At 39.1% G+C, this 12,989-nt stretch overlaps 1 protein-coding gene across 1 annotated transcript in view; it reads left to right on the top strand.

The window, feature by feature from the left end:
* The window catches only part of LOC110968722 (CYFIP-related Rac1 interactor B-like), a 28,175-nt gene extending 16,673 nt beyond the window's left edge, over positions 1–11,502 (top strand). The window contains exons 5-11 of the mRNA XM_022218677.2: positions 335–471; positions 569–646; positions 1,347–1,463; positions 4,668–4,747; positions 4,852–4,978; positions 7,026–7,096; positions 8,026–11,502. Of these exons, the coding sequence (XP_022074369.2) occupies positions 335–471; positions 569–646; positions 1,347–1,463; positions 4,668–4,747; positions 4,852–4,978; positions 7,026–7,096; positions 8,026–8,095 (680 nt within the window). The 3' untranslated portion in view covers positions 8,096–11,502. The remainder of the gene's footprint in view (positions 1–334; positions 472–568; positions 647–1,346; positions 1,464–4,667; positions 4,748–4,851; positions 4,979–7,025; positions 7,097–8,025) is intronic.
* The last annotated feature ends 1,487 nt before the right edge of the window (positions 11,503–12,989 follow it).

Below are 12,989 nucleotides of genomic sequence, written 5' to 3'. Positions count from 1 at the left end.
CAGTAAACACCTTCATGCTGATGACTTGTTGGAGGCAAAATCTTTGGAAACACTGGTTTAACCTTCACCAGTGTATTTTCTAAAGGTTTGTTTTCATATACAGTTGTGTTCTGAAACAATTGGGGTGCACCTCTGGCAACCAGAATCCAACAGACTCTCTGACACCATAAAATGTACAGATTTAGTCCAATTCTAAACCTTGTTAGTGGTGTGTGGAGTTAGAAGTGGTCACCTGAACATATCCAGAGTGTAAAATGACAGTAAGTTGACGTGTTTCTTACCTTTTGGTCTGCTATTTGATGTATTTTAAAGACGCTTTCCTGTATCCCACCAGAGTCCAGCCTGCAGTGTCTCCTGGACGTCCTCACCAGCTCCAGCTCGACTCCGACTCAACACCTGGAGCAGAAACAGGCTCTGGCTCGTCAGTTCGCCCACATCCTTCACTTCACGCTGCGCTTCGATGAACTCAAGGTCTGACTGAGCTGCTCCTCACCTCGTCTTCATCTCCAGCTGTCCTCACCTGCTCTCCAGCTGCTCACCACCGTCCTCTTTATCTTCTGTGTTTCAGATGACAAACCCGGCAATCCAGAATGACTTCAGCTACTACCGCCGGACCATCAGCCGCATGAGAATCAACAACCTGTCTGTAAGTCACCAACACACTGCTCACAGCAGAGATGTAGAAACAGGTCAGATTGGTAAATGTGATCAGAAAAAGGATGGAAAACGACCCAACAGAAAGGTTTAGGGCATTTTTTCAGATGCAGTGAACTATCGAGAACTACACAGAAGGACTAAGGTCCATGTAAACAATATATTCTGACCTTTTTAATCTAGAATGGTGAGATTAAACATGAGAATGTAAAACGTCAAAATCCTGAGAAAAACTCATTCTGAATTCCATCATCTGTCGACTCGTGTGTTTCCTCTTATTAAAAATCAAACACAGCAACTTCAGAAATACTGCATTGAAAACTGAGTCCCCAAAGTAGAAACAACAACAAAAGTGAATCCAGCTGTAAGATGCCAAGATGCTGTCTGATAGATGAGTCCCAGCCTGCAGAAGACTGAAGACGAGAAATATCCCAGCTTTAAAACATCCACAGAACATGATCACACAGGAGTGTTTAAAACAGAAACCACAACCCCACTATCAAAGAGCAGATAAAAAACAGTTTTTCAGAAATTTGGTATCCTCCATTAGAGTCTGTCACGAAAAATAAAGGTGGACAAACAAAGAATTGGAAAAATAAAGGATTTGAATGTCAGAAATGAAGGGTAGGCTGCTCGCCTGTATTTTTAATGTAGTGAATTTAAGGTGGTCATTTTTTATTTGTTTTTTCAAGGCAAACACAGGAAATGAGGTCAACAACGAGCTGGCCAATCGGATGTCTCTGTTTTACGCCAGCGCCACGCCGATGCTGAAGACGTTAAGCGACGCCACGTCAAAGTTCGTCTCAGATGTGAGTCACAGTTACATGATGTTTAAGGTGGTCAGCATGTCGGAAAGTTTTCAGATCATTCCAAAAAAAGAGATAAAAAGAAGTCCTGCTCTGGCAATGTTTATGAAAGTTGAAGGAGATGGTGCAGAAAGTGTTTCATTAAATCATTACTACTCATGACTTTATGTGATTTAAACTTTATTTTTTATTAATCAATAGATTGTTTCGTTTGTTAAAAATTCAGAAGAATATAGTGAGAAATGTTATCACAGTTATCCAAAGTTACATCTTCACGTTGCTTTGTTTATAGAACAAATAATCCAGGTACGAAACTATTGCTTATTTAAACCGACAATAATAAGCAATAGTTTCGTATAGTACATAACGACAAAATGAACCTAATCCAACTAAATAATCCAGATGTCAAAATTACAACAAAAAAATGAGTGAAACAAACAATCACCAACATTATTCACTGATAAATTCATCACTCTGTTCATGTGTTTAATTCATAGATATGTTAGAAAATGACGACTATTTTTTTTTTTTTAGAAAATGACGACTATTTAACTAAAGCTGACATAGCAGAAGTAGAGCAGAAGGTGCAATGTTTCCCTCTGAAATGCAGTTTTGGTGGAGAAGTAGAAAGAAAATACTCAAAGTACAACAGCTTCGTGCTACAGTACCGCTTCTACAGACTTACACACGTGGACAAAATTGTTGGTACCCCTCAGTTAAAGAAGGAAAAACCCACAATTCTCACTGAAATCACTTGAAACTCACAAAAATAACAATAAATAAAAATTTATTGAAAATTAAATAATCAAAATCAGCCATCACTTTTGAATTGTTGATTAACATAATTATTTAAAAAAACAAACTAATGAAATAGGGCTGGACAAAAATGATGGTACCCATAACTTAATATTTTGTTGCACAACCTTTTGAGGCAATCACTGCAATTAAACGATTTCTGTATTTGTCAATGAGCGTTCTGCAGCTGTCAACAGGTATTTTGGCCCACTCCTCATGAGCAAACAGCTCCAGTTGTCTCAGGTTTGATGGGTGTCTTCTCCAAATGGCATGTTTCAGCTCCTTCCACATATGTTCAATGGGATTCAGATCTGGGCTCATAGAAGGCCACTTTAGAATAGTCCAACGCTTTTCTCTCAGCCATTCTTGGGTGTTTTTGGCTGTGTGTTTTGGATCGTTGTCCTGTTGGAAGACCCATGACCTGCGACTGAGACCAAGCTTTCTGACACTAGGCAGCACATTTCTCTCCAGAATGCCTTGATAGTCTTCAGATTTCATCGTACCTTGCACACTTTCAAGACACCCTGTGCCAGATGCAGCAAAGCAGCCCCAAAACATTACTGAGCCTCCTCCATGTTTCACCGTAGGGACAGTGTTCTTTTCTTCGTATGCTTGGTTTTTGAGTCTATGAACATAGAGTTGATGTGCCTTACCAAAAAGCTCCAGTTTGGTCTCATCTGTCCAAAGGACATTCTCCCAGAAGCTTTGTGGCTTGTCAACATGCATTTTTGCAAATTCCAGTCTGGCTTTTTTATGAGTTTTTTTCAGCAGTGGTGTCCTCCTTGGTCGTCTCCCATGAAGTCCACTTTGGCTCAAACAACGACGAATGGTGCGATCTGACACTGATGTACCTTGGCCTTGGAGTTCACCTTTAATTTCTTTGGAGGTTGCTCTGGGCTCTTTGGATACAATTCCAACGATCCGTCTCTTCAATTTGTCATCAATTTTCCTCTTGCGGCCACGTCCAGGGAGGTTGGCTACTGTCCCGTGGGTCTTGAACTTCTGAATAATATGAGCCACTGTTGTCACAGGAACTTCAAGCTGTTTAGAGATGGTCTTATAGCCTTTACCTTTAAGATGTTTGTCTATAATTTTTTTTCGGATGTCCTGGGACAATTCTCTCCTTCGCTTTCTGTTGTCCATGTTCAGTGTGGTACACACCTTTTCACCAAACAGCAGGGTGACTACTTGTCTCCCTTTAAATAGGCAGACTGACTGATTATGAGTTTGGAAACACCTGTGATGTCAATTAAATGACACACCTGAGTTAATCATGTCACTCCGGTCAAATAGTTTTCAATCTTTTATAGAGGTACCATCATTTTTGTCCAGGCCTGTTTCATTAGTTTGTTTTTTTTAATAATTATGTTAATCAACAATTCAAAAGTGATGGCTGTTTTTGATTATTTAATTTTCAATAAATTTTTATTTATTGTTACTTTTGTGAGTTTCAAGTGATTTCAGTGAGAATTGTGGGTTTTTCCTTCTTTAACTGAGGGGTACCAACAATTTTGTCCACGTGTGTATAGGCTGTTTGGCTTCATCACGTCTTCTTTTAGACTAATGGCAAAAAAACAGCCAAATATAAAGTTATATGTTAAGTTTACAACACTTTAACTGGACATTTATACAAATTCAGTCACATTCAATGAAAAAATACATTATTTGCACCTGGAAATGTAAGATTTCACAACATTTATGACGCAAGAAGAATCAACTGGAGGCTTTTCATGGTGAGAACTGTTGGTTAGAATAATGTTCTGCAATAAACTAGTATATGTAATCTTACTAAACATATCTCTTAAAGTTGAGTTTTGACTAAACTCTCCAGTCCAGCAGCTCTTACATCCAACACACTCTCCAGTTTTATTCCTTCAGTCTGATCTGAATCATCATTACTCTGACATGTCAACAAAATGAAAGTGAATCTGGAGCTGGATTTGTTTTACGGTACAGATTGACTTTTTGAAAGTTTCTGCAAATTAGGACATATTTAATTAGATGATGCCTCATTAGCATAGACAGACATAAAACTCCAGAAAACCTGTAATACAAAGAGTAACTGTCCTAATGTCAGGAGAAGTTTGATGCAGTGACTCGCTTTAATTCTGTTCATTTAAAAAAAGAAGATATAACTGAGAAACAAACAGGAAACATAGCTGTCTTCTCATTTAAAGTTCGTGCAGAGGTTATTTAAAACTCTATATTTTGGGTGTAATGAACATTTTTGGCAGAACATTAGACTGTTGTTTCATGAAGCACCAGCAGAGGGCAGCGTCGGTACATTTTACAGTAAACTGCAGGTTCCAGGATGTCAGAATGTCTCTGGTTGGTGTGGTTTTCTAAAATGAATGACACTTTGACGTTTCATATTTGTTTGTTTTTGGCTGAAACTTTATTGTCGTCGTCCAGAATCCAGACTTGCCGATTGAGAACACGACGGACTGCCTGAGCACGATGGCCAGCGTGTGTAAAGTGATGCTGGAGACGCCGTGAGTCCTGCCGTGTTCCTGAACGCATCGTCATCGTCCACCCTTCAGCACCGACCTGCGTCACGACTGTCTGTTTTTATTGTGTGGTTTTTGTGTTTGTGCAGTGAGTATCGCAGTCGGTTCGCCAGTGAGGAGACGGTGTTGTTCTGCCTCCGTGTGATGGTCGGCGTCATCATCCTGTACGACCACGTCCACCCGGCCGGAGCCTTCGTCAAGACGTCCAACATAGACGTACGTTGTTAACGAGACACGAGTGGAAGTGTGCTGATCTTTAGTTTGATGGGTGGACTCCATGTGGTAACAGGAAGTAGATCTGAACTCCTGAACTCCAATGAGTTTCTGGGTGTTTTTTACATGTTTGCGTCAGTTTTCTTCACTGTGGGTTCATTTTTCACTGCAGTCTAAAGTCCTGAATCTCTACGGAAACAGAATAAAGGAGAAAGAACTCAGAAATGTCTGTACACAGTTAGAATGACATGAATTGAACAACAAATTCTTAGATTTTTTGAATTTAAAGAGCTGGAAAAGTTGGATCCAACATTTGTCCAAGCGCTCATGTGTCTCTACATAATAGAGATAATTTACTGTTTACATCTCAACAGCCTGCTCCTCTGTTCACCGTTTTTGAGCCATGATGCTTTTATTTTATTGATCCAGTAGGTGTTTAATTTTTCTCGGTGTCTCTTGTTGTCTCCGTTTTGTGTCATGTTTTCGTGTTGTGCATCTTGTTTCTGTCATTTAGTGTCTATATTAGTTGTTTTGCATGGTTTTTTTTGTCATTTTGTGTCTTTAGTTGTTTTTAATCTTGTTTTTGTCATTTTTATGTCTTCCTTTGTTGCTTTGTGCTTTTTCGTTGTTTCTCCATGCTGAATGTATCTCCAACAACCTGCTCCTCTGTTCACTGTTTCTGATCCATGCTGCATTTATTTTATTCATCCACTTATATTTTCCTCTGTCTCTCTTGTTGGCATCATTTTGTGTCTTCTTTTATGCTGTTTTTGTCATTCTGTGTCTTATTTTACTTGTTTTGCATATGTCATTTGTCATTTTTATGCCTTTCTTTGTTCTTTTGTGCTTTTTTTGTCATTAACTGTCTTATTGATGTCTTTATGTGTCATTTTTGTGGTGGATTGGTCTCTACATACTATAAATATTCAACTATTTTCATTTTCCCGGCCTCTCCAGTCTTCTCCTCTCTGCTCTGTTCATCATCAGTAGAAAGATGTTTCACCATGCTGATTGTATCTCCTCTGTTCTCTGTTTCTGAGCCATGGTGCATTTATTTGATTCATCTCGTAGATTTTATTTCCTCTCTGCTCTGTAGAAACACTGCCTGCAGTTCATCTGAATCCTCTGCATTTTGACTATTGATCTGAACTGAGTCGGTCGTGGCTTCTTAATTGAACTGAGGAGCTCAGAAAGTTTAGATTTTGTTTTCCATAGAATCTGGTGCTAACGGCGTGTTTTTGCCAAATTATTCGATATTCCAAACAGACTCCTATGCATTGTCTTACTTGGAAAATTGCATTTATTAGCGACGTTTTGTTGCTCAACCTCTATCAGTCGAATGATTTGGTACCAACACAGACGCCATCTTAAACAGGAAGTTGCTTCACATACTGCATCAAAGCAAAACATCCAACTAAACCACAACTGTTAATAACATACAGAAAATATGAGTCATTTTTTATTTATATGGCTTCCCTTTTTGTACCAGTTTATTCACCTGATGACAGTCAAGCTCCAAAACAGATTTTATTGCAGAAATCAGAATTTTTCATGTCTTGTCTCTCTTCAACACAACAGCCTCATGAAATAGATGTCCAAGGAATTCCTTTGTCTTAAAACATTCGATTAGATATATATAATAAATAGATTTTGATGAAATATCACAATTTTAAGCTTAGATTTGGGTTTTTTCCTCTCAGAACTGCATGTCACACGGCTGTTGACTGCAGAAATGTATTTTTTAAATAAAAAGCCTTTCAAACATGGTGGTAGGTTGTGGGCTTCAGAGGGTTATCTAATGTTTTTAGCGCTGTAGCTCATAATCAGAACCTCCCAGATCTGACTTCCTATCAAACATGCTTTATTTTCTTGGTGCAGCTCAGATGACTCCTCACATCAGCAGATGTTCTGGACCAGATTTCTCGGATTGACAGGAGGTTTTAAAGGTTTTAACTCAGCCTGAAACTTCTGCAGTCTGAGGTCGACATCATGGGTTTAATCACTGACCAGAGAGGAAGTTTAACCTTTGATTTCTTTTGGCTGTTTGCAGATGAAAGGCTGCATCAGGGTGCTGAAGGAGCAGCCGCCCAGCAGTGTGGAGGGTTTACTCAACGCTCTCAGGTCCGAAAACCTGCTCACAAACGTTCATGGATGAATTATTAAACATTTCTAGTAGTTTGAAATGAGATGTAAAACATTTGCAATGGGATTTTTTTCAATCCTGATTATTTTGCAGCTGTATGTACAGTTGAGGCAAAACACTGCAGCTGAACACATTTAAAACTTTAACACAAATCAGTTATTTTATTTACTACGTGTTTTCTGACATTTTCTGTTTAAATATGCAAAAGAGTGTTTATTATTTATTTATTTATTTCCATGAACTTCCAGAGCAGAAATTTAAACATTGCATGAAATCAGCTTCAACATTCTTGTTTCATGTTTTATTTATTTGATATTTTCTGAAATTTGAAAGAAAAAAATATGCATATTAAGGACATTTTTTTAAGTATGTGATTTTTATAACTCATAATTTACTGATTTTCCTCACTTTGTTAAATTACAAAAAAATCATTGATGGTAAACATATGTAGTAAAATTAATGTAATAATTTTCTGTTTGTAATAAATATCCATTTACATGTTGCCTATAAAATAAAAAACAGGTCAAAACTACATAATATCCACATCAAAAAACATTAATCTTACAAGTAGTAGGTTGTTCTTTTACAAAGTGACAGCTAATTACGTTGTTTTACTGGGTTCAAATCAGCTTAATATCTTTATTTTATAGATCTTTGTCTTTATTTTCACTTGTTTTGGTTTTTCATCTTCATAGTATTCTGCCATTTTGACAGATTTTCAATTTATTTATTCATTTATTTATTTTTAAACAAAAATTTATCTTGTATTTATTTATTGTATGTTTTTTCGGTGCATGATCGGCTAATGTTTGAAGTTCGCTCATTAATATTTTGTTGCAGGAGCATCAAACAAGCATCACAGAAGGAAACAAGCTTTTCAAAATAAACTTCCTTTCCTCTCCTGCAGGTACACGACCAAACATCTGAACGATGAGGCTACCTCCAAGCAGATCAAAAACATGCTGCAGCCAAATTAACTCATTGGAGCTGAAACTGGAACGATGGACGCAGCGAGACGCAAGTGTTTTGGTCCAAATTTCGACGGAACTACTGAACAAACCTTTTAGCTAATATTTCTTTGTGATTGTTTTTGTTTTTTTCACTCTCATTTTTAAAAAAGCTGTTTTTTGTTATTGTGGTTAAAAAAGAAAAAAGAAAAAAAGAGAAAGAAGTCAAGAACAGATGGAGTAAAACATCAGCTCAAGTTGCCTTCAGGTCACGTCAGATTTACATGTTTGGGTTATTCTGCCACCTGGTGGACGGTAATGGTAGTGCAGGTAACTTTTATCTCAGGAAATTTAGTTTGCTTGGAGTTACAAATTTTCAGAAAACACTGCTATCATTCTGCTAGCGCCACCTCTTGGCTCATTACAGGCACAATCTGATGAGTCTGTTACCTGGTTATAAATTAGCGACGTCCATAAAAAATGACAGCAGAAACATTGGTGTGAAAACGGGAACAAGTTGCTGAATGTGACTTAAACTGACGAACTTCGCTGGATGTTTTTAACGTCAGCAGCAGCTTAGTGTGACTCAGCAGATTTGGACTGCAGGTATATTTTCAAGCACTGACAAAAACTCCAACATTTTTAGGTATAAATTGTTCACGTGGAGTGGAATCTATTTGGTCCAAATGTAGTGATGTCAGCCACTCTGGCTGAAGAAAAATTCAGGATTTTCAAAAAATTCTAAAAACCGTGAAAGATATCAAAACACGGATTTAGACAAATAACATCTAAAGCCTTGTGACCCGTTAAACACTTCATATGACGTTTCTACTGTAAAACCTGTTGGAGCTACGGGGTTCAAAGAAGTTTAGGCAGTTGTCAGGCCGACTTCCCATTCATTTCAATGAGTATTTTTAACACAACTGTACGGCAAATCGCTAACAAAAGACAGCGCAAAGTTTATGTTTTAATGTATATTTTGTATGGGATTTTTTAAAAATCTGGTGGACGAGTTAAGTGCCAGAAACTGTGAGAATAATTTATCATAAGAATAGGGCCAAGCCTCAGAACTTTAACAAATGAATAACGTAGTCGTGCACTTCATTATCCATTGTAGGAGGTGGCGCTGTCTCCAAACGAAGGGTTTTAGAGTTTCAGTCCTGAAAGTGGAGCCTCTGGTGCTGCAGACACGTATTAAAATCAGCTTCATTACAAAAAACGACAATAACTTCTACGTGTCCTTGTAGTCCGGCTGGTCGATCTGCTCAATAGTCTCTGGTGTAACTTTCATGAAGAGAAAACCATCAGCTGCCTTCCAGGATGAATCCATTGTTTTTTGCGGCGGGAGGCACAAACTACCTGTGGACACCACAGCTTAGACCTGGTCCAACCTGATGGAGACTGTTGGGTTGAACTTATTTAACGTTTACTGGAAATCATCAGCGTTGTACTTTCTACTGAGGCTCTAAGTCAGTTTCATCATTTCCCCGAGACCACGAGAGTCGACTGGACTCCTCCATACATGGAAACAGGCCGAAACCTGTGTCGGTACGAAATACGTAGATGTGTTCCACGTGTGCTGTAGACTCCAACAACATGCCAAAGAAGTCATCACTGTAGCCGCCTCTTGTTCTGATGGCCAAAAAGTCCAGTTTGAACTCTGCCAAAAGCAGTTTGTGTATCGCAACAACCGACATGCTGGAACAACTGAAACCAGCAGCTAACTCATCTGTGTTTTAGTCCTCAGAGCTTCTTGCATTGGAATCGGTAGAAAGCAACCAGGTTCCACTGATTAAATACCAAATGCCAGCTTTTATGCTGATTTAGAATTCATGTAGGCTGACAAGGCTGCAGGTAGAATCACTCAGGGGTCCGTGGAAAGATTTTTTGTTTCTCTGAGACCAGTCGATTGGTTGAAGAGTCGGTACGATTTTCTTTGATTCGCTGCAGCTTTCCTTCATGCAGGAAATGTCTGGTTTGACGAGGATTTGCACTGTGCCTCACACTTTTCCACTTCCTGTATGCCACCGAAACAATTCCTCCATCACTGTTATGCGGGGAAACTGTCACTAAATCCCGGGTAAAAACACCACCTAGTTGGTTTAAAGCAAATCCACAGCATTTCCCCCCCATAGTAGAACGATAGTAGATGAATCCACTGTGGTCTATGTGAGGCCAACAAGTCACTTAGTCATCAGGACAAAACCAAAAACTGTTTACAAAAAGACTGTTAGGTTCCACAAACAGGTCGATTATCAGTATTTAGTTTTAAACATGTGGAACCAAGACAACATCTGAGGGTGATTGATTAAAATAACCTACTACATCTTGACAGTTTTCCATGTTGGCTGCTTGTGTTCTCGGCTGATCTGTACTTCTGACGTGACGTGAACACAGCTTTGACAATTTTCAGGCAGATCTGTTAGTGTCCGTCTGTTTAAAATGCTCTGGTAATTCGACAGTCTTACAGATCTTCATATTAACCCGTTTTCCATCACCTGAAGCCCAGGAGTTCTTCCTCTGGTTCGATTTAAATTCCTCGGCTGCAGTTTCTACCTCAGAGAAAAGCCTCTGTGGCCGAAGTTGCACTTTTCAGTTTACCGCTGGAGTCACAGTTTTACAGGATAAACAACTTTGGTGGGAATCCTGTAGTAAAATTATGGTTTATTCCACTTTCTTGACACATTAGAGGTAATAATTTTAAGGTTCATCATTGTTGGATCTATTTCAAAAGCTCTGAAAACCCAGTTTGTCAACTCATGACTCCAGCATGCGACCAAAAATCTGTCAGACTGAGACTAAACATTTTCATCCATCGCGCCGGTGCGCCTGATATTCAGCAGATCTGTTTGTAAAATCACTGTTTCAGGTAAATCTACAAGAAGAACACATCTTTTCACAGTTTTCAAACTCTTTTCTGTCTGAGCTGCAGTAACCGAGGGGAGCCTAGAGGCTTCTCTGAGCATGGCCAACTTGTAGCTTCTACTGATGCTTGTGAGACGTTCAGGGCACATCTGTAAACTGCAGCTTCAGAAAATCAACCAAAGGAAAAGCATTAAACGGTTCAGTAGCCAGATATGTGGGTTGAACTGAAACAGCTGTTGAACAAAGACATTTCAAACTGTGTTCTCTCTTAGAATCTTTTTTAAAGCTCGTTGAATTCAAGTTAAAGGTGAACTGAGCTGAGCTGGACGGTAGGAAATCCATCTGAAACCCGATCTGTTGGGAGTCAGTCGATGAAAGAAGCACTGTGATGAGGACGATACGGTACAGATACGAGGAAAACCTCAGACTGATGTTGGAACACGATGTGATTAGACTGGAAGCTTTTCATTTTGCTCTGTATGTTAATGCTGCAGCGTCAGGGATTGTCTGGCATTACCTGTTTTAAATGATGTCTTTGTCGGCCAAATAAAGTTTTTACATTTTTAAGAAAAGTCTGTCCCTTGTGACTTTAATTCAGTTTTATTTACTTAGAGACAATTCCCAGCATGTCATCTGATGGCACTTTGCACAATTTAAAGAGAGAAACGTTAAAAACAGCTCTGATGTCTTCGGTTGGACAGGATGGTTAAGATTAACCTGCCAAAGCGTGAGAAACAAACTATGTTCAATCTGTTATTAGGTGGTGAGTACATAAATACACAATTTGTTCAAATACAACTCTTGGACGTTAAACAACACAAAGTTGTATTTTAGGTGGAATAAACATTTAAACCTTGCTGACTAAAGAGTACTGTCTGGGTGGAGTTGTAAATACTTGAACATAAAGTAGGAGTAGTTTTTGTCTTTAATATCTTGAACTTTTAAATCTATATTTATTTTTCATTACTTAGTTTATTTGACAGGGACCATGTAGAATGTTAAACAATCCCTGGAGCACGCAAAGATGCCAGAAAAAGCAGAAAAAGGAGTACATCATATTCTAAAAGATCTCACATTGTCACATTCACACGGTAAGAAAGTCATTGTAGGGACTGTTGGTGCTGACAGGCTTTGTTTCTCCAGATTCTTTTTTTTTGTCTCTGTGGAAAAATCTTTAAAATCTGTCATGGTCTTTAGTTCAGAGAGGAGCTTATAGTATTCCGTTAATGCTTTGTCGGAAAAAGCTGGTCCTCCAAAGGCAGTTTTACATAAAAGTATGCGCCACTGCCACCTAGAGGAAGCCCTGGTTGTTCTGGTCGTATTTCCAGAAGTGCAATGAATAAAAAACTTGAGAGAAAGTGCCGTTTGGGTAGCCTAGCCACGCTAGACAACCCACGGCAACAAATTTAATTCTCTGCCAGGGTGGGTCTAGTTACCCTCCATAAGGCTCGAGGCTGGATTCTCCTAAAACTGGCCGGACCAATCACCATGAAGTGTAGAGTCAGAAGGCGGGCGTAACTAAGTGACGACAGAGGCGCGACGATTCTGACAGAAACAACCGGCGCACAATAAACGGTTATCTTTGGACCCGGCTTTGGCCACAGCCCTTAAAGATTTGAAGCTAAAATTCAACTTGAAAGATAAACAAAGGACGGCACTGAAGTGTTTCATTGAGAAGAAAGACGTATTTGGACTTATGCCGACGGGATATGGCAAATCCTTAATATACCAGTTGGCTCCGCTGGTTGGGAAGCTAATGGGACTTAGCCACAATCCGGTGCTCTAGGAACTCCGTCAGCCTATTCGTTGCGCTGATTGGTTGTATACCTACCCAATTGCTGCAGAGTGATTTGAAAGACAACCTTTTAGCCCGCCTCCCTCCCTGTCGAGCGGCCCTAGACCCTTGTGTCTTAAGAGCTGGGTCTAGCGCGGCTAGGCTACCGTTTGGGTCCAGTACAACTTTTAAATTACAAGTAGAGCTTTGAGTTGAGTAACCTTTGAAACTGAAAGTACTTTGTCTGGAAAACTCTTTGCATAAACCGTTAAAATTACAAATATT

Source organism: Acanthochromis polyacanthus, chromosome 9, assembly GCF_021347895.1.
Source record: "Acanthochromis polyacanthus isolate Apoly-LR-REF ecotype Palm Island chromosome 9, KAUST_Apoly_ChrSc, whole genome shotgun sequence".
Lineage (NCBI taxonomy): Eukaryota > Metazoa > Chordata > Actinopteri > Pomacentridae > Acanthochromis > Acanthochromis polyacanthus.
The sequence above is the reverse complement of the archived record's forward strand: the minus strand, read 5'-3'. Positions and strand labels throughout refer to the sequence as shown.